The sequence below is a fragment of the Bufo gargarizans genome, chromosome 8 (genome assembly GCF_014858855.1).
Source record: "Bufo gargarizans isolate SCDJY-AF-19 chromosome 8, ASM1485885v1, whole genome shotgun sequence".
NCBI classification, from domain to species: Eukaryota; Metazoa; Chordata; class Amphibia; order Anura; family Bufonidae; genus Bufo; species Bufo gargarizans.
In genome coordinates this window covers 193,109,115-193,130,894 of record NC_058087.1, presented here as the reverse complement: position 1 = coordinate 193,130,894, position 21,780 = coordinate 193,109,115, and the positions used below count along the sequence as shown (strand labels likewise).

Sequence of the window (21,780 nt, the reverse complement as noted above, 5' to 3'; positions counted from 1 at the left end):
TCTGTGAGGGCAGTATTAATACAGGAGGGCTCTTCTACTAATGGGGGCATTCTTGGGGAGCATTATTACTGTAGGGGACTGTATTACTAATGAGGGCATTCTAGAAGGGTATTACTATTGGTGGGACTATGAGGAGCACTATTACTATGGTGGGCACTAGTATTTCTTCAGGATATTATTTTGGGGTATTGGGGGGGCACAGCAAGCAGCAGGATAACAGTGTTGGGACTGGAGGATGGAGGATGATAATAAAAATGTGAGGAACCTAAGATGTCTGTGTGTCACACTCTGCAGAGACGAGGCATGGCTGTGAGAAGTTGTCTGGACCAAATGGTGAAGATGATGAGAAGATCAGAGGAGGCATCACCTGGAGGCCCTGGATGTGAGAGGTATATGCTGCTGTATTCTCCTGTATGTTTGATGGTGTCTATACAGCAAGTAAAATGTGTTTAGTGCTAGTGGGGGCTTCGACTGGGGCCATATGCATTGGGGCTTGGGCCCCTGATCTTTTGAGACCCTGGCAACGCCCCTGGTAGGAGACTTATACAATCTAGAAGCTAACATATTACTACTTTCATTCATTGCAGAATGGCGTCTGCTGATCTGAGGGCAGAGCTGGACTGCTCCATCTGCCTGAGCCTCTATACAGATCCTGTATCCCTGAGATGTGGACACAACTTCTGCCGCTCGTGTATTCTGAGTGCGCTGGATGCGCAGGAGGCAGCTGGAGTGTATTCCTGTCCTGACTGCAGAGCAGAATATCCGGAGCGTCCGGCCCTGGAGAAGAACAGGAAGCTGGGGAACATAGTGGAGCGTTTCTTATCTGCCCGGCCTGATATGGAGGAGACCAGGATCTTCTGTACTTACTGTACAAGGTCTCCTGTACCAGCTGTGAAGTCATGTCTGCAGTGTGAGAACTCTCTATGTGACGACCACCTGACAGCCCACAACAAGACAATGGATCATATATTAACAAAACCCACCAGGTCCTTTGGCAACAAAAAATGTTCCCTCCACAAGAAGGTTCTGGAGTTGTACTGCCCGCAGGACGCAGCTTGTGTGTGTGCGTTTTGCTGTCTGGTTGGTGAGCACAGGGGACACCAGGTTGAACTTCTAGATGAGGCGTCTGAGAAGAAGAAGAAACTGGAGAAATATCTGGATGAAGGAAACCTACAAAAAGCAGAAATCCAGGCAAGAGTCCAGAATCTGCAGGATCGTCAGAGGAATATCCAGGAGAAGGCCTCTGATAAGAGGAATAATATCAAGAAGTTATTTATGGACATTAAGAAACAAATGAAAATGGCAGAAAAGAAAGCGCTGAGCGAGATCTCCAGGCAGGAGGAGAAGATTGTGTCCCAGATATCTGATCTGGTCATGAAGCTGGAAATAGAGGAGGACGAGCTGTCCAGGAAGATGCGTCACGTGGAGGAGATGTGTCATGTCACCGACCCAATAAGACTCCTACAAGAAAGTGACATTACAGTATGTGGTCGTGGAGATGAGGACACAGGGGGAGATGGTGGAGAGGGCAGGTCTGAGGATGATCTGGATGAGGTTCTGATCTCACTGACCTTACACCGATCTATGGGGGATATTGTCACCAATGTCACATCAGAGCTCGGGCTCCATGTTCCAGACATATTGCTGGATGAGGACACTGCTAATGAATATGTGAAGATATCAGAAGATCTGAAAACGGCAACAGGAACGGAAGAAGAAGAACATGGCAGACCAAAATCGCCAGGAAGGTTCCTGGATTATCTCCAGGTGTTAAGCAGATGTGGCCTCTCCTCAGGAAGACATTACTGGGAGGTAGAGTGGAACCAAATGGGAAGATGTGACATCGGACTGTCCTATCCCAGTATAGATAAGGATGGAGATCTGTCTGGGGCTGGTGAGAATGATAAATCTTGGTGTCTGACCCTGGAAGATACAGAATACTCAGTGTTACATGATTCAGTCAAAGAAACGCTACATTCAAAGCTAACATGTCCAACACTTGGCGTCTTCTTAGACTATGAGGCCGGGCGTCTGTCCTTCTTTGAGCCGCGTTACCCCATCAGACACTTACACACCTTCACCGCCTCCTTCACTGAACCCCTTCATGTTCTCCTCTGTAACGGCACCGTTTCAGCGGACAAGGGGTTAAAATCCGTTCAGGCGATATGCCCCTTTCCGAGAGACAGGCACAGCTACTGCAGAACACCAACCTCCCGAACTGGATACAAAATAGCAATCCAAACTGGAACCTCCCAAATAGCTGTCAGTCAGACGAACAGGAAAAGCGTATCCGTCAGCTTACACTCCTGGCAATCAGTCTCCAACAGCATACAGGGAATCCCCCCAATAACGAGACAAGGCTCCGTCTTGAGGGTCAAGCAGTGATCTGACGTGCTGGCACACCCAGCCTGGTTTTTATTACAGTTTTTCAAATACAGAACAGATACAACATATCCCCACAATGCATCATGGTTTCCTCCCCTCTGTCCCGGAGACGACCAAAGACAATCCAATTATCTCTCAGGACAAAGGGGAGATCACCAATACACATGTGGAGACAACAGGACAGGAATCACCACCCAAACACACAATGGCACACCCCCACAGCAAACACAGACATTTAACATATCCCCAGATAGCTCAAGTCTGAGTGCATATCATTAGGTGAATGGCACTCAGAATACACGAATACAATAATATTAGCTATCTGGGTGCCCTCACATAACATACAATTTAACCGAACGCATAATAACATAAAATACAATTCTACAGACAGATTTAAGCTGTGCGGCCGGTCTGTTTTCTCCTTTAAAGTTACTATGGGCCATAATCCTGAGGCAAGAGGCTTTTAAACAGCCCTCTCCAAAACCCAGTGGCGAGGTTGGTTTCGCCACACATCTCCCCCCCCCAGGGAAGACTAACCAGATACCTGACCTCACGCCGGTCGGTACCTGAGTTAGTCTGGCAGCCCACCCACAACCCAATACTGGACCTGCTGAATTTCGTAGCCTGTCTCTGTCCAGTAAGTCCACCAAGGTTATGTTGGAAGCTGGTACTCCCGGTCTCTGTGTTGCTCCCTGGCTTGGAGTGGAGGTTGCTTTGTGGGCAGGGATCAGCGGTACTCTGCCCTGGTGCCAGCGTTACCACGGAAGAAGCCTGGTTGGAGTCTGGTTGTTGGAGGGAGAAACCGACTGTCTCCCCTTTGGCTAAACAGCCCTGTTGCTTGGGGACAGGAACAACTGTCCCTACCACCTGTGCTGTAAGTGCAGAGACCACGGTCCCATCTGCACAGTTGTGGGGCTTACTGTCTCCCCCTGGTGCGTTAAGCTGCCGCTGGGGAGAGGGGGTAACGAGCTCCTCTCCCATACATACTTCCAGCCGCTGGGGAATGGAGACTCGGCTCCCAATTTCCAAAAAATCATGCTGCTGCAGGGGGGCAGGAACAACTACCTCTGCCCCCTGTAACTCAGCCTGCCGCTGGGGAGGGAGGACGTTGCTCTCCTCTCCCTGCACTTCACACTGCCTTCCCGGCATATCACTCTGCTGCTGGGGGGCAGGAACAACTACCTCTGCCCCCTGTAACTCAGCCTGCCGCTGGGGAGGGAGGCCGCTGCTCTCCCCTCCCTGCACTTCACACTGCCGCTGGGGAATGGAGACTAGGCTCCCAATTCCCAAAAAATCATGCTGCTGCTGGGGGGCAGGAACAACTACCTCTACCCCCTGTAACTCAGCCTGCCGCTGGGGAGGGAGGCCGCTGCTCTCCCCTCCCTGCACTTCACACTGCCGCTGGGGAATGAAGACTGGGCTCCCAATTCCCTGCAGGACCGGCGGAGAGACCTCGGTCCCATCTCCACCGGCCACCTGGGGTCCTTCCCAGTAACACTCTACAATATCTGCCCAGCTGAATGGGTCTGGATCTGGGTCTGTCACCTTACCGTCCTGCTGAGCCTTCTCAATGGAGTGGAAGAGATCTCGGTAGTCCTGCTCCAGTTCCCACTCCAGGGTTGCTAGGTGAGCCAGGTCTTGCTCTACCTCATGGGGGTCATCCCACTCATGCCTAGCCTCCCTCTCATAGAAAATGTCCTGAAGTCTGGACTGTGCAGGGCTCCCGAAGTCAGGCTCTGCAAAGGACTCCCATAACAAGCCAGGACCATCAAACTCCTCTCCCTCTGGCTTGTCATGCTCAGCTGTCCAGGGTATAAACTGTGCCACATACCACCAAAGCGCCTGGTAGGCATCCTCCAGCCATAGCTCCTGCCATACCCGGTGCTCTAGTTCTATCACCCATTCCTCCAGGGGCTGCTCTCCCAGGAAGGACATCCGCAGGGCCACTTGCTTCTGCAACCGCTGCTCTTCACTGGGGAGACTCTCACCTCGCTGGTATTGTACATTATCCAGGGCCTGGTACCAGATGCCTTTCCTTAATGCATCCCGGCCATCCAGGTCCTCCTCCTCGTATAACACTGCTGGTTCCATCCTGGTGCTTTTAGGGTCACTGTACTGAGACATGCGTTGCCCGTAAATTGTATAATCCACAGAAATGGTGTCTCCTGTAGCTGTCCTTCTGGCTGTAGGAACGATCCCGCTGCTTGCCACCAATGTAACGGCACCGCTTCCGCAGACAAGGGGTTAAAATCCGTTTAGGCGATATGCCCCTTTCCGAGAGACAGGCACAGCTACTGCAGAACACCAACCTCCCGAACTGGATACAAAATAGCAATCCAAACTGGAACCTCCCAAATAGCTGTCAGTCAGACGAACAGGAAAAGCGTATCCGTCAGCTTACACTCCTGGCAATCAGTCTCCAACAGCATACAGGGAATCCCCCCAATAACGAGACAAGGCTCCGTCTTGAGGGTCAAGCAGTGATCTGACGTGCTGGCACACCCAGCCTGGTTTTTATTACAGTTTTTCAAATACAGAACAGATACAACATATCCCCACAATGCATCATGGTTTCCTCCCCTCTGTCCCGGAGACGACCAAAGACAATCCAATTATCTCTCAGGACAAAGGGGAGATCACCAATACACATGTGGAGACAACAGGACAGGAATCACCACCCAAACACACAATGGCACACCCCCACAGCAAACACAGACATTTAACATATCCCCAGATAGCTCAAGTCTGAGTGCATATCATTAGGTGAATGGCACTCAGAATACACGAATACAATAATATTAGCTATCTGGGTGCCCTCACATAACATACAATTTAACCGAACGCATAATAACATAAAATACAATTCTACAGACAGATTTAAGCTGTGCGGCCGGTCTGTTTTCTCCTTTAAAGTTACTATGGGCCATAATCCTGAGGCAAGAGGCTTTTAAACAGCCCTCTCCAAAACCCAGTGGCGAGGTTGGTTTCGCCACACATCTCCCCCCCCCAGGGAAGACTAACCAGATACCTGACCTCACGCCGGTCGGTACCTGAGTTAGTCTGGCAGCCCACCCACAACCCAATACTGGACCTGCTGAATTTCGTAGCCTGTCTCTGTCCAGTAAGTCCACCAAGGTTATGTTGGAAGCTGGTACTCCCGGTCTCTGTGTTGCTCCCTGGCTTGGAGTGGAGGTTGCTTTGTGGGCAGGGATCAGCGGTACTCTGCCCTGGTGCCAGCGTTACCACGGAAGAAGCCTGGTTGGAGTCTGGTTGTTGGAGGGAGAAACCAACTGTCTCCCCTTTGGCTAAACAGCCCTGTTGCTTGGGGACAGGAACAACTGTCCCTACCACCTGTGCTGTAAGTGCAGAGACCACGGTCCCATCTGCACAGTTGTGGGGCTTACTGTCTCCCCCTGGTGCGTTAAGCTGCCGCTGGGGAGAGGGGGTAACGAGCTCCTCTCCCATACATACTTCCAGCCGCTGGGGAATGGAGACTCGGCTCCCAATTTCCAAAAAATCATGCTGCTGCAGGGGGGCAGGAACAACTACCTCTGCCCCCTGTAACTCAGCCTGCCGCTGGGGAGGGAGGACGTTGCTCTCCTCTCCCTGCACTTCACACTGCCTTCCCGGCATATCACTCTGCTGCTGGGGGGCAGGAACAACTACCTCTGCCCCCTGTAACTCAGCCTGCCGCTGGGGAGGGAGGCCGCTGCTCTCCCCTCCCTGCACTTCACACTGCCGCTGGGGAATGGAGACTAGGCTCCCAATTCCCAAAAAATCATGCTGCTGCTGGGGGGCAGGAACAACTACCTCTACCCCCTGTAACTCAGCCTGCCGCTGGGGAGGGAGGCCGCTGCTCTCCCCTCCCTGCACTTCACACTGCCGCTGGGGAATGAAGACTGGGCTCCCAATTCCCTGCAGGACCGGCGGAGAGACCTCGGTCCCATCTCCACCGGCCACCTGGGGTCCTTCCCAGTAACACTCTACAATATCTGCCCAGCTGAATGGGTCTGGATCTGGGTCTGTCACCTTACCGTCCTGCTGAGCCTTCTCAATGGAGTGGAAGAGATCTCGGTAGTCCTGCTCCAGTTCCCACTCCAGGGTTGCTAGGTGAGCCAGGTCTTGCTCTACCTCATGGGGGTCATCCCACTCATGCCTAGCCTCCCTCTCATAGAAAATGTCCTGAAGTCTGGACTGTGCAGGGCTCCCGAAGTCAGGCTCTGCAAAGGACTCCCATAACAAGCCAGGACCATCAAACTCCTCTCCCTCTGGCTTGTCATGCTCAGCTGTCCAGGGTATAAACTGTGCCACATACCACCAAAGCGCCTGGTAGGCATCCTCCAGCCATAGCTCCTGCCATACCCGGTGCTCTAGTTCTATCACCCATTCCTCCAGGGGCTGCTCTCCCAGGAAGGACATCCGCAGGGCCACTTGCTTCTGCAACCGCTGCTCTTCACTGGGGAGACTCTCACCTCGCTGGTATTGTACATTATCCAGGGCCTGGTACCAGATGCCTTTCCTTAATGCATCCCGGCCATCCAGGTCCTCCTCCTCGTATAACACTGCTGGTTCCATCCTGGTGCTTTTAGGGTCACTGTACTGAGACATGCGTTGCCCGTAAATTGTATAATCCACAGAAATGGTGTCTCCTGTAGCTGTCCTTCTGGCTGTAGGAACGATCCCGCTGCTTGCCACCAATGTAACGGCACCGCTTCCGCAGACAAGGGGTTAAAATCCGTTTAGGCGATATGCCCCTTTCCGAGAGACAGGCACAGCTACTGCAGAACACCAACCTCCCGAACTGGATACAAAATAGCAATCCAAACTGGAACCTCCCAAATAGCTGTCAGTCAGACGAACAGGAAAAGCGTATCCGTCAGCTTACACTCCTGGCAATCAGTCTCCAACAGCATACAGGGAATCCCCCCAATAACGAGACAAGGCTCCGTCTTGAGGGTCAAGCAGTGATCTGACGTGCTGGCACACCCAGCCTGATTTTTATTACAGTTTTTCAAATACAGAACAGATACAACATATCCCCACAATGCATCATGGTTTCCTCCCCTCTGTCCCGGAGACGACCGAAGACAATCCAATTATCTCTCAGGACAAAGGGGAGATCACCAATACACATGTGGAGACAACAGGACAGGAATCACCACCCAAACACACAATGGCACACCCCCACAGCAAACACAGACATTTAACATATCCCCAGATAGCTCAAGTCTGAGTGCATATCATTAGGTGAATGGCACTCAGAATACACGAATACAATAATATTAGCTATCTGGGTGCCCTCACATAACATACAATTTAACCGAACGCATAATAACATAAAATACAATTCTACAGACAGATTTAAGCTGTGCGGCCGGTCTGTTTTCTCCTTTAAAGTTACTATGGGCCATAATCCTGAGGCAAGAGGCTTTTAAACAGCCCTCTCCAAAACCCAGTGGCGAGGTTGGTTTCGCCACATCCTCTATGTAGAGGAGGAAGCCTCTGTTACGATATTAAGCTGAGGTCAATAAAGTCTATGTTACTATTTTGGAATATCTATGGCAGCTTTAGGTGACCAAGTCGGGAAATGTTACATGGTTGTGGGCCATCAGGCTCCTGTAGTCGGCTCTTCTTCATTATCTCAAGTTAATCTGTTTCCAGGGTTGTAGAGTGACGCTTACCTCTGACTGTGTAGGATGATGGGAATTGTAGTATATTCGTTGTGGATATTCAAGTCCCTTTTGATGACAAAATAATAAATATTTGTCATTATTGTGTCACCTCATGTTCCTGGTTTATGTCTCAGGTTATTTTGGACTTGGGCCTGTGTATACGAGGAGCTCAGGAGAAGCCTTCACTTGGCGACTGACAATACAGCAAGTTGTTAATGTACAAAAGACGAGCATTTATATAGAACCGTAATCGGGTTGTATACCATTATTTTGATCACTTTGCTTGTATTTACATCTTTCTCTCATCTTTCCTTATATCGACTAACAAATCCTGTTTACACAAGGCGAACATGTCGGCAATTGATAATTTGAGAGCAGTTTCTCGGTACCGTGCAGTTGATGTTTTCAGTAGCCAATATTTGTGAATTGTTCCTTGATATTATGATGATAATTACCCAGGTAGAAGACCCTCAGCACAATATCAGTTAGCTGCTTCTAAAGGGCTCATATGCTACGACCAGCGGGGTTACTCTCATTGTGTTAGCTTCTCCTGTAGTTTGTTTGGGGCAGTTGCTAGGCAGTGGTGTCGCAGCGGATCCATTACTGTGGGTCAGCTGACCAGTCTAACGCAGGACTTTGTGTTAGGGAAGGAGCTTCTGATTGGATAGCATTTCTTTAAATATTTCTGGCCTCTTCTGTGAACTTGCCGGTGGTAGCTTATAGAGTAACAAAACCTTTTTACAACTTTCTTTTGAACTGGTCAAAAATTATTTTAGTAATATACTTTATTCATCAGTTATGCTGTTTGCCTTTTTAAATAAGGTCCCAAAGTCATGGATTTTATCATCATTCTCTGACTTGTATGGATATAACAGGGGGTTGCAGCGAACACTGCGCAGGGCGGAGATCGCTGCTCCTGCCTGTGCTCCCCTCAAGCTTGGCTTAATTCTGGCACCGCACATCGGTACCCTGTGCCCTGTACAGGTGTGCTATGCCAGGATTTAGCTGAGTGGCCCCGGTTCCTGTCTGAGCCCCCTCCGCTCAAGGCTCTCTTATAGCACATTTATACTCCTGTACCGATGTGTTATAGAGAGCCTTGAGCTGAGTGCAAGTCCCATTGAATGGAAAGCGCACTGCGCATGCGCAGCCGCCCACCATCCATTTGTATGTGAGTGCTGAAAACAGCCTGTTTCCGTAACCATTGTAGAAGTGAATAGAAGTGGCAGCGCTTGCAAGGTTCCTCCACCATCACTTTGCGGGCTCCGTTCTAAGGATAAGTGAGGGTCCTAGATGTCTCTTTACCATTCTCCTTCGGTTCTTGTCATCTGTTGCTCAGTTTCTACTTCTGTTACACCAGTGTTGATGCTTCATTAAATGATTCCCGCAACCGCCTTGTAGTCGTATTATTCTATATACAATACCGGCAGCAGGATCATCTCATGTCACAGTCAATATTGTAATATCCCAGAGTTATGTTACTACACTCTGTTACCCCGCTACAACATGTTAAGTGTAATTATATTGTCATTTTATGTATTTTCTAAGCCTGTTTTTTATATATATATACACACACACAGTACAGACCAAAAGTTTGGACAGACCTTCTCATTCAAAGAGTTTTCTTTATTCTCATGACTATGACAATTGTAGATTCACACTGAAGGCATCAAAACTATGAATTAACACATGTGGAATTATATACATAACAAAAAAGTGTGAAACAACTGAAAATATGTCATATTCTAGGTTCTTCAAAGTAGCCACCTTTTGCTTTGATTACTGCTTTGCACACTCTTGGCATTCTCTTGATGAGCTTCAAGAGGTAGTCACCTGAAATGGTCTTCCAACAGTCTTGAAGGAGTTCCCAGAGATGCTTAGCACTTGTTGGCCCTATTGCCTTCACTCTGCGGTCCAGCTCACCCCAAACCATCTCGATTGGGTTCAGGTCCGGTGACTGTGGAGGCCAGGTCATCTGGCGCAGCACCCCATCACTCTCCTTCATGGTCAAATAGCCCTTACACAGCCTGGAGGTGTTTGGGGTCATTGTCCTGTTGAAAAATAAATGATGGTCCAACTAAACGCAAACTGGATGGAATAGCATGCCGCTGCAAGATGCTGTGGTAGCCATGCTGGTTCAGTATGCCTTTAATTTTGAATAAATCCCCAACAGTGTCACCAGCAAAGCACCCCCCACACCATCATACCTCCTCCTCCATGCTTCACGGTGGGAACCAGGCATGTAGAGTCCATCCGTGTGGTCTAATGTCCATTCCTTGTGTTCTTTAGCCCAAACAAGTCTCTTCTGCTTGTTGCCTGTCCTTAGCAGTGGTTCCCTAGCAGATATTCTACCATGAAGGCCTGATTCACACAGTCTCCTCTTAACAGTTCTAGAGATGTGTCTGCTGCTAGAACTCTGTGTGGCATTGACCTGGTCTATAATCTGAGCTGCTGTTAACCTGCGATTTCTGAGGCTGGTGACTCGGATGAACTTATCCTCCGCAGCAGAGGTGACTCTTGGTCTTGCTTTATTGGGGCGGTCCGCTTCAGTAGGACTATCAGCTGTGTATTCACCTGACTTCTCCACAACGCAACTGATGGTCCCAACCCCATTTATAAGGCAAGAAATCCCACTTATTAAACCTGACAGGGCACACCTGTGAAGTGAAAACCATTTCAGGTGACTACCTCTTGAAGCTCATCAAGAGAATGCCAAGAATGTGCAAAGCAGTAATCAAAGCAAAAGGTGGCTACTTTGAAGAACCTAGAATATGACATATTTTCAGTTGTTTCACACGTTTTTGTTATGTATATAATTCCACATGTGTTAATTCATAGTTTTGATGCCTTCAGTGTGAACCTACAATTTTCATAGTCCTGAAAATAAAGAAAATTCTTTGAATGAGAAGGTGTGTCCAAACTTTTGGTCTGTAATTTCCATGTGCACCAGCAGGTGGCAGCAATGTGTTCAGCAGGACCTTAGCCAGTTTAGTATATCTAGGCTGGAATAGTTCATTCCAGTTTAGTTCCCCCCTCTGTGAGCAGAAGTGGGCCGGTCCCATGTCCTGTCTCCTGGGGAGGAGAAGGAAGTCTAGTTAGTGTACCAGCCACCCTGGCTAGGAGAAGGTTGTGTTAGTTGGAGCTCCCAGCAAATAGGGATCCCTGTCTCTGTTGAGACTAGAGGACATTCCCAGCCTGAGCCTTCAGCCTCAGCTAGTTGACAAGCAAGCAGCACCTCCAGAACGGACCATTCCCTGCGAGCAGTACTGTGAGTAACATATGCAGAGTCCAGGAGAAGCCAAATTCCTCCTCAGCTAGTCAGGCCTATACCAAGCAGAAGATAGATACCTGCCAGATTCTCCATGCACACAGGATAGGAGCAGAAGAGATATTGATCCCTGCCATACATTGCCTATACCTGCTGGGACCCAAGACTATTGCTGTAACTCGTATGGATTTATGCTGCATTAAGTAAAGACAAGTTGGATCATATTACCAGTCTGCATCTCATTTAGTGCTACCAAAGTTCCTCAATTACTCCTACTAGCAACACTCAATTTATTGCAAGTGAGCCAGGATCCAGGCGTCCAGCCGTACCAAGGTAGGAGACACCGTTGACACTACCATATCTGCTATACAGAGACATTATCCCCCTCTGGCATTCCTCACGTGGTACGTGAGTTATTACATCTTAAAGGGCCCTGAGACTATAACCTGCGCACATTGCAATTAGCGTCACAAACAAAAACTATTAATTATTATCTACACCTGACCCAGTCAGTGCATGTCATTGTGCCATTGTGCATTAGTCCCAATCCGGCTTACTGCATTTTTTGGCGTCACTGGAACAAGATCGGATTGAATTGTGTGCCTATCCCTGTCCAACAGAACCGGATCCAATTCTGTGCTAAAACTGACTTAATTGCATGTTTCACAGTATTGCAAGGGCTGCAGATTGTGCAAAAAACTCTGAAAATTGACTTTATTACTTTCATTGCTGGACTAGAAAACGCTGCATTGTGTGCGTCAGCACTGCAAGGGTTAATCGGCCATGTTTTCCTCATGGCGCAGCATCTCTATGACCTTCAAGAGCGAGAAGATATCGAATACACGCCTCTTCAAGAAGTTATTGTAACCGCACCCAAGAGATGGGAAGAGACAGGAACGCCCTCTCAAGAGCGCGAAGATGTCTAATACGCCCCCCAGAAGCGGGAAAACTAGAGACTGCCCACCATGAACTTTTTATTGTGAACCAAGGGGATAAAGACTCCTCCCTCTGGGCTACACCCTTATCGCTGGCAGTCTGTTGGATCGAGGAGGCAGTAAAGATGGCGTTTCCCCAGCCCAGGTGGAATCAGATGGCTGTTGGTGGAGAGCCAGTCTATGAAGAGCACCCGCCGGAGATCCGAGTCTCGCAACTCGTGAGCAAGAGCGGACCTTCCGTCTTTGCTACAAGCCCGGAGGCAGTGGATCCCTCCGTGGCCAAAGAGCCCGTGCCACTTACCTTGGTCAGCGCCCCTGATGTTCCGGAGAAGGCCGCTGTCGATATCCCGGTCCCTGCGAAGGAAAACCAGAACTTAATCGAGTTCCCAGAGGCTGTAGATCCCTCCGCTCCGTCAAGTGCCAGTGCGGAAGGCAAAGTACCAGTGAAGATGGGCGCCGATGTCGAACCTGCTCCCGCGGAGGATGCCGCTGCGCAAGCCACTGTTCAGCTTGCACCACAGACGGAGATGGGACCTTGTGATGACTACCAGGAGGCACCGGAACCGGCCGCGACAACAGGTAGGAGCTGCCGCTATCCCTGAGGCCCCGGCCCGGTCCGCATGTGCCCTTGCACCGCGTCCCGCGGCTCCCGAAATTACTACCAGGCCTAGGCCTGCTCCGCCAAAGACCCTTACTGGTGCGGTGGAGGCGGCTGGTGTTTCCACTCCGCCGCCCAGCTCCACTCCCGTTAAGCCGGGGAGCCTGAATCCTGAGGTACCCCGTGAAATCACTGCTTTTGCCCAGACGGCCTGGGAGTATAAATCAGCTGTCGAGGAATGGGTGAAGCAGGTGGTGGATGACCCTCAGCCAGGAGACCCCAGACTGACCAGGCGGACCGGAACCGTCCTATAGTTCTCTGTAGAGAGGGGGGTTGGTTTCCTCCAGGATACTCATTCTGGATCGGAGGTTTTCATGGGCCGGCGCTCTGTAAAACGGCACTACCTGCCGCAGGCCCGTCATAACCTGTATGTGGGGGACCAGGTGGAGTACACCCCCATGCGCTCCGTACAGGGCCCCTTTGCTACTGGCGTAACCCTGTTGCACAAGCCGCTCACCGCTGCCGTCACCCCAGAGATCTGGCAGGAGGAACCAGGCTCTGCGGGCAAGACCAGATGCTTGCAAGAGACTCCTGATGGCAGGCTACGTTTTAGGGAGCAACCCCAGCCAGAGCCTGCTCCACTTATACCTGACCTAGCCGCGCCACCAATCCTACGGGTAGGCCAGATCAATAATTCTGTGCTAACCTTTAACCCCAAAGTGCAGCCATACCTTCTGCCTTGGAAGCAGCCCCAGGCACCTACTGCTTACTTGCCTGAGCCCCTTCAGCCAGAGGTTCTGAGCTCCTCTGTATCGGCCAGGGATCACGGATTACAACAGGTTACTGCAGCGTTCTCTAGGCTGTCAGCACAGCCATCCTCAGCAGCCACCACCAGAGGGCAGTGGCGCACTACCACAGCCGCTACCATGAGCTACCAGAGGCAGGAGCGCCCCCTGATGCGCTTTAGTAGCTCAAGTAGTGACGAGGACCTGGATGCCCTCCTCTAAAGTGTGTCCTTTCTAAATAAAAATGACATTTGGGAGCCACGGCGTGGACAGATTCCTGACGGGTGAGGACCTGTTGGCCTTGTGTGTTCTAACGTTTTCTGTTTCGGTTGCCTGGTTAGTCCTCACCCTGATGGTCATACATAGTAAGGACGCCCCCCATCAGCATTTAACCCCCCTCATGTCCAAGTTAACCGCTTTATCCCCTTTTTCAGGTTACTTGATAGCCTGCTGGTCTTATATGACATTTTAACCCTTTGGATTACAATGGACTTTTATCAGTTTCCAGAGGATTCTACAACTTTAAGCACTTCCAGGAAACAGGACTCAAGTTATTGTTGAGCCTCATTCTGTATTAGGAATTGCACTACTTTTATAAAAAAAATGTTTTATTGCAACATAAAAGCTTGCACCCAAAGAAAAGACTCAAATGATACCTGAGCTCTTTGTGATTCCTGTTTAATATTTTTGCACTATTGTACCAGTTTACCTGTTATGCAACGTGTAAGATAACCTGCCCATTGTGTGTATTCTCCTTCCAGGTGCCGCAATGTGAATTTATGCACGGTTTATGATGATTGCACTTGACAAAAATGTAGCAACTTACTAAGTATGCCAAAGGCCTCATGCACACAACAGTATTTTTTTTTACGGTCCGCAAAACGGGGTTCCGTTGTTCTGTGATCTGTGTCCGTTTTTTTCTTCCGTGTGTCTTCCTTGATTTTTTTTGAGGATCACCAGACCAGAAAAGTGAAAAAAAAAATCTAAGTCAAGGTTGCCTTGAAAATGATAGGAAAAAAACGGACACGGATCACGGACGCGGATGACAATCTTGTGTGCCTCCGTGTTTTTTCACGGACCCATTGACTTGAACCGTTGTCCGTCCAAAAAATAGGACAGGTCATATTTTTTTGATGGACAGGAAACACGGATCACGGACACGGATGACCAACGGTGCATTTTCTGAGTTTTCAACGGACCCATTGAAAGTCGCGGAAAACGGAACAGCGGACACGGATGCACACAACGGTCGTGTGCATGAGGCCTTAATTTAACAGCTCTTGTTCTCTTTCCTCTTTGTACAGACTGTCTTCATAGGAACGTTGTAAACTAATGGCCTACACCCGGTGATGTATACCCATAGGTACCCAGGGTAGGACCAAGTGGTAAGTCCAGACAGATCCAGTGACTTCACAGGTACCCCCGCTGCTTCGGGAATCGTTAGAAGCCCTAGACTGCTCCTTCCCGCTTGTTAAATGTTCAGGATTGTTCCCATCCTGAGGTGTCTCGTTTCCAGGAGAGCGACTGGATTAATATACCCTCCTCCTGTGACATTGCCAGAAGATACGGAGACGATAAATACCTCCCCTTCTGAGCCTTTTGCCTAAGGTATGGTACCTCAAGCCTTAGGGCCATATTTAGCTTCCCCTCAGTCATCATAGTGATCGTGCTACAAGCCAAATTTCTCAGGCTATGGTGCAGGGAAGGGAATACAGGATAAAGCCATCCTTTCATTTGCGGGCATTTCATTACACAATGGTGGGATTACGGAGTAAAGACACCCCCATGCTTTCTTTGGTGTTTTAGGGCCAGAACATACAAAGTCAGTCAGTGATGTTTGCTTTGTGCAGTATTTAGGTTACCTGGTTATACCAAGAGAAGGAAACTGTGTGTTGGACACCTTACTCTAGCGGGCAGGAACCTGGGAAAAGCCGTTCCGTGTTTTGTCTATGTATGTCATTATATGTAATTCATGCAGCACTTTGTATTTATTGGGAACCCAGAGCTGATTCTTTCTCGCCCTCCTACACATAAGCCGAGGGCCGCTTAACTTAAAATAAAGGGGAATGTAACATCCCGGAGTTCTGTTACAAAACTCTTTTTCCCAGCTACCACATGTTAAGTGTAATTATATTGTCATTATATGCATTTTCTAAGCTTGTTATATACATTTGCTGTAGTTTTCCATGTACACCAGCAGGTGGCAGCAGTATGTAGCAGGACCTTAGCCAGTTTAGTATTGCTAGACTGGAATAGTTCATTCCAGTTTAGTCCCTCCCTCTGTGAGCAGATGTGGGCCGGTCCCATGCCCTGTCTCATGGGGAGGAGAGGAAGTTAGGTAATGTACCAGCCACCCCTGCTAGGGGAAGGTTGTGTTGGTAGGAGCTCCCAGTTATAGGGATCCCAACCTAGGATCAAGCCTCGGCTGAGGCCAAAGATCACTCTTCCCAGTCTGAGCCCTTCAGCCTCGACTGTGGACAAGCAAGCAACAACCTCCAGAACTACAGATCTCCAGAACGAACCATTCTCTGCGAGCAGTACTGTGAGTAACTTATCCAGAGACCAGGAGAAGCCAAATTCCTCCTCAGCTAGTCAGGTCCACACCAAGCAGAAGATAGACAGAGCAGAAGATAGATACCTGCCAGATTCTCCAGGCATATGATAGGAAGCAGAAGAGATATTGATCCCTGCCACATATTGCCAATACCAGCTGGGACCTAAAGACTATTGCTGTAACTCTTATGGATTTATGCTGCAGTCAGTAAAGACAAGTTGGATTATATCACCAGTCTGGATCTCATTCCTTACTACTAAAGTTCCTCAGTTACTCCTACTAGCAACACTAAATTTTATTGCAAGTGAGCCAGGATCCAGGCGTCCAGCCGTACCAAGCTAGGAGACACCGTTGACACTGCATAGAGACATTATCCCCCTCTAGCGTTTCTCACCTGGTACGTGAGTTGCAACACCTTAAAGGGCCCTGAGACTATAACCTGTGCATATTGCAATTGGTGTCACGAACAAAAACTATTAATTATTATCTACACCTGACCCAGTCAGTGCATGTCATTGCGCCAGTGTGCATTAGTCCCAATCCGGCTTACTGCACACACTTTCTTGGCTGTTCTGGGAGGAGGATTCTGGGAGTTGTAGTTACAGAACCGCTGGAGTGCCGGAGGTTGCTGGTCCCTGGTATAGGTGATAGCAGTAAACTTTATAATATACTTTATAAAGAAAAGAGCCTCTTTCTACACTTAGATTGAATATATATTAGGAGTATGTCATGATTGGGAGGCACATGTCATCGGGAGGTATACCTACGCCGCGGTGATCATGGGAGCACAGGAAAAGCGTAAACAAATCCATGCTTTGCATTTCCATCCTTCTCCCATGGAATGCAATGGTATAAAACCTATAGGTCAAGGACAGAAGAGCGTGCTAGGCTACTGTATTATGTATAGAAACATAAAGAAGGACAACCTTGGTCGGAGGAATGCACCTTTGCTCTGTATTTGGCCAATGGTTAGATCAAGCGATGTTATGCACTGAAATGTATACGTCCTGATGGACCACAAGGAACGGATGTGAAGAGCCTCCAGGTCTCAGCCAGATACTCCAACAGGTTTATGAAGGCAATCTCCTCCTGCTTTCATCTTCATGACATGTGTGAGGTCCGGGATAAACTGTCCTTGTGGCGGCCACCGTTCGTGCTGACCATGAGTCTCCTACACTCACGTGATGCGGTCATGCAGCAGCTGAAGAGGAAGTGACCCATCATACGTATTTAGCCTTCTACACGCTATGAAATGACTGCCAGAAAGCCTGATACGTTCACACCTGCGCTTTTACTTTCCGGTATTGAGATCCGTCATAGGAGCTCATTAGCGGAGGAAAACGCTTCAGTTTTGTCCCCATTTATTGTCAGTAGGGACAAAACTGAACTGAAGGGAACGGCGCGCACCAGAATTAATTCCGTTCCGTTGCGTCCCCGTGACGCACACAAAATCACTGCAAGCAGCTGCGTCATGGGATAGTGATCAAGACGGATCTGGCATGAAACACAATGTAAGTCAATGAACACAAAAGAAAACGTCTATATTAGAGATAATAACTGATAGGAGAGAGTCTATAATAGACGTGAGCCCATAACACAATATAGATCTAACCTCTCCTGTGGTCATTGTCATGAGCCAAGTGTCTGAAGGCTGGGTGCAGTGATGTAGCGGGTGGTAGGCTGGGTGCCGTAATGTAGCTGGGTGCAGTGATGTAGCGGATCATAGGTTGGGTGCAGTGATGTAGCTGGGTGCAATGATGTAGCGGATGGTAGGCTGGGTGCAGTGATGTAGCAGGTGGCAAGCTGGGTGCAGTGATGTAGCTGGGTGCAGTGGTGTAGCGGGTGGTAGGCTGGGTGCAATGATGTAGCAGGTGGCAAGCTGGGTGCCGTAATGTAGCTGGGTGCAGTGGTGTAGCGGGTGGTATGTTGGGTGCAGTGATGTAGCAGGTGGTAGGCTGGGTGCAGTGATGTAGCTGGGTGGAGTGGTGTAGAGGGTGGTAGGCTGGGTGCAGTGATGTAGCGGGTGGCAAACTGGGTGCCGCAATGTAGCTGGGTGCATTTGTGTAGCGGGTGGCAAGCTGGGTGCCGTAATGTAGGTGGGTGCAGTGGTGTAGCGGGTGGTAGGCTGGGTGCAGTGATGTAGCAGGTGGTAGGCTATGTGCAGTGATGTAGCTGGGTGCAGTGATGTAGCTGGGTGCAGTGATGTAGCAGGTGGCAAGCTGGGTGCAGTGATGTAGCTGGGTGCAGTGGTGTAGCGGGTGGTAGGTTGGGTGCAGTGATGTAGCTGGGTGCAGTGGTGTAGCAGGTGGTAGGTTGGGTGCAGTGATGTAGCTGGGTGCAGTGATGTAGAGGGTGGTAGGCTGGGTGCAGTGATGTAGCAGTGGGCAGGCGTGGTGCAGTGATGCAGCAGGGGGCAGGCGTGGTGCAGTGATGCAGCAGGGGGCAGGCGTGGTGCAGTGATGTAGCATGGGGCAGGCGTGGTGCAGTGATGTAGCATGGGGCAGGCGTGGTGCAGTGATGTAGCAGGGGCAAGCGTGGTGCAGTGATGTAGCAGGGGGCAGGCGTGCTGCAGTGATGTAGCATGGGGCAGGCGTGGTGCAGTGATGTAGCAGGGGGCAGGCGTGGTGCAGTGATGCAGCAGGGGGCAGGCGTGGTGCAGTGATGTAGCAGGGGGCAGGCGTGGTGCAGTGATGTAGCAGGGGGCAGGCGTGGTGCAGTGATGTAGCAGGGGGCAGGTGTGGTGCAGTGATGTAGCAGGTGGTAGGCTGGGTGCAGTGATGTAGAGGGTGGTAGGCGTGGTGCAGTGATGTAGCAGGGGGCAGGCGTGGTGCAGCAGGGGGCAGGCGTGGTGCAGTGATGCAGAAGGGGGCAGGCGTGGTGCAGTGATGTAGCAGGGGGCAGGCGAGGTGCAGTGATGTAGCAGGGGGCAGGCGAGGTGCAGTGATGTAGCAGGGGGCAGGCGTGGTGCGGTGATGTAGCAGGGGGCAGGCGAGGTGCAGTGATGTAGCAGGTGGCAAGCTGGGTGCCGTAATGTAGCTGGGTGCAGTGGTGTAGCGGGTGGTATGTTGGGTGCAGTGATGTAGCAGGTGGTAGGCTGGGTGCAGTGATGTAGCTGGGTGGAGTGGTGTAGAGGGTGGTAGGCTGGGTGCAGTGATGTAGCGGGTGGCAAACTGGGTGCCGCAATGTAGCTGGGTGCATTTGTGTAGCGGGTGGCAAGCTGGGTGCCGTAATGTAGGTGGGTGCAGTGGTGTAGCGGGTGGTAGGTTGGGTGCAGTGATGTAGCAGGTGGTAGGCTATGTGCAGTGATGTAGCTGGGTGCAGTGATGTAGCTGGGTGCAGTGGTGTAGCGGGTGGTAGGTTGGGTGCAGTGATGTAGCTGGGTGCAGTGGTGTAGCAGGTGGTAGGTTGGGTGCAGTGATGTAGCTGGGTGCAGTGATGTAGAGGGTGGTAGGCTGGGTGCAGTGATGTAGCAGGGGCAGGCGTGTTGCAGTGATGCAGCAGGGGGCAGGCGTGGTGCAGTGATGTAGCATGGGGCAGGCGTGGTGCAGTGATGTAGCAGGGGCAAGCGTGGTGCAGTGATGTAGCAGGGGACAGGCGTGCTGCAGTGATGTAGCAGGGGCAAGCGTGGTGCAGTGATGTAGTAGGGGGCAGGCGTGGTGCAGTGATGTAGCAGGGGGCAGGCGTGGTTCAGTGATGTAGCAGGGGGCAGGTGTGGTGCAGTGATGTAGCAGGTGGTAGGCTGGGTGCAGTGATGTAGCAGGGGGCAGGCGTGGTGCAGTGATGCAGAAGGGGGCAGGCGTGGTGCAGTGATGTAGCAGGGGGCAGGTGAGGTGCAGTGATGTAGCAGGGGGCAGGCGTGGTGCAGTGATGTAGAAGGGGGCAGGTGTGGTGCAGTGATGTAGCAGGTGGTAGGCTGGGTGCAGTGATGTAGCAGGTGGCAAGCTGGATGCAGTGATGTATCTGGGTGCAGTGATGTAGCAGGTGGTAGGCTGGGTGCAGTGATGTAGAGGGTGGTAGGCGTGGTGCAGTGATGTAGCAGGGGGCAGGCGTGGTGCAGTGATGCAGCAGGGGGCAGGCGTGGTGCAGTGATGTAGCAGGGGGCAGGCGTGGTGCAGTGATGTAGCAGGGGGCAGGCGTGGTGCAGTGATGTAGCAGGGGGCAGGCGTGGTGCAGTGATGTAGCAGGGGGCAGGCGTGGTGAAGTGATGTAGCAGGGGGCAGGCCTGGTGCAGTGATGTAGCAGGGGGCAGGCATGGCGCAGTGATGTAGCAGGGGGCAGGCGTGGTGCAGAGATGTAGCAGGGGGCAGGCGTGGTGCAGTGATGCAGAAGGGGGCAGGCGTGGTGCAGTGATGTAGCAGGTGGTAGGCTGGGTGCAGTGATGTAGCTGGGTGCAGTGATGTAGAGGGTGGCAGGCGTGGTGCAGTGATGTAGCAGGGGGCAGGCGTGGTGCAGTGATGCAGAAGGGGGCAGGCGTGGTGCAGTGATGTAGCAGGGGGCAGGCGAGGTGCAGTGATGTAGCAGGGGACAGGCGTGGTGCAGTGATGTAGAAGGGGGCAGGTGTGGTGCAGTGATGTAGCAGGTGGTAGGCTGGGTGCAGTGATGTAGCAGGTGGCAAGCTGGATGCAGTGATGTATCTGGGTGCAGTGATGTAGCAGGTGGTAGGCTGGGTGCAGTGATGTAGAGGGTGGTAGGCGTGGTGCAGTGATGTAGCAGGGGGCAGGCGTGGTGCAGTGATGCAGCAGGGGGCAGGCGTGGTGCAGTGATGTAGCAGGGGGCAGGCGTGGTGCAGTGATGTAGCAGGGGGCAGGCGTGGTGCAGTGATGTAGCAGGGGGCAGGCGTGGTGCAGTGATGTAGCAGGGGGCAGGCGTGGTGCAGTGATGTAGCAGGGGGCAGGCGTGGTGAAGTGATGTAGCAGGGGGCAGGCGTGGTGCAGTGATGTAGCAGGGGGCAGGCATGGCGCAGTGATGTAGCAGGGGGCAGGCGTGGCGCAGTGATGTAGCAAGGGGCAGGCGTGGTGCAGTGATGTAGCAGGGGGCAGGCGTGGTGCAGCGATGTAGCAGGAGGCAGGCGTGGTGCAGCGATGTAGCAGGGGGCAGGCGTGGTGCAGCGATGTAGCAGGGGGCAGGCGTGGTGCAGCGATGTAGCAGGGGGCAGGCGTGGTGCAGCGATGTAGCAGGGGGCAGGCGTGGTGCAGCGATGTAGCAGGGGGCAGGCGTGGTGCAGCGATGTAGCAGGGGGCAGGCGTGGTGCAGCGATGTAGCAGGGGGCAGGCGTGGTGCAGCGATGTAGCAGGGGGCAGGCGTGGTGCAGCGATGCAGCAGGGGGCAGGCGTGGTGCAGCGATGCAGCAGGGGGGCAGGCGTGGTGCAGTGATGTAGCAGGGGGCAGGCGTGGTGCAGTGATGTAGCAGGGGGTAGGCGTGGTGCAGCGATGTAGCAGGAGGCAGGCGTGGTGCAGCGATGTAGCAGGGGGCAGGCGTGGTGCAGCGATGTAGCAGGGGGCAGGCGTGGTGCATCGATGTAGCAGGGGGCAGGTGTGGTGCAGTGATGTAGCAGGGGGCAGGCGTGGTGCAGCGATGTAGCAGGG

General features: G+C 51.5%; 1 protein-coding gene across 1 annotated transcript; it reads left to right on the top strand.

Moving 5' to 3' along the window:
* Positions 1-588: 588 nt before the first annotated feature.
* LOC122945537 (E3 ubiquitin/ISG15 ligase TRIM25-like) lies at positions 589-12,248 on the top strand. Its single transcript, XM_044304600.1, has 2 exons — positions 589-1,894; positions 11,992-12,248. The coding sequence occupies exons 1-2, from the start codon at positions 589-591 to the stop codon at positions 12,246-12,248; spliced, it is 1,563 nt and encodes a 520-aa protein (XP_044160535.1).
* Positions 12,249-21,780: the final 9,532 nt, after the last annotated feature.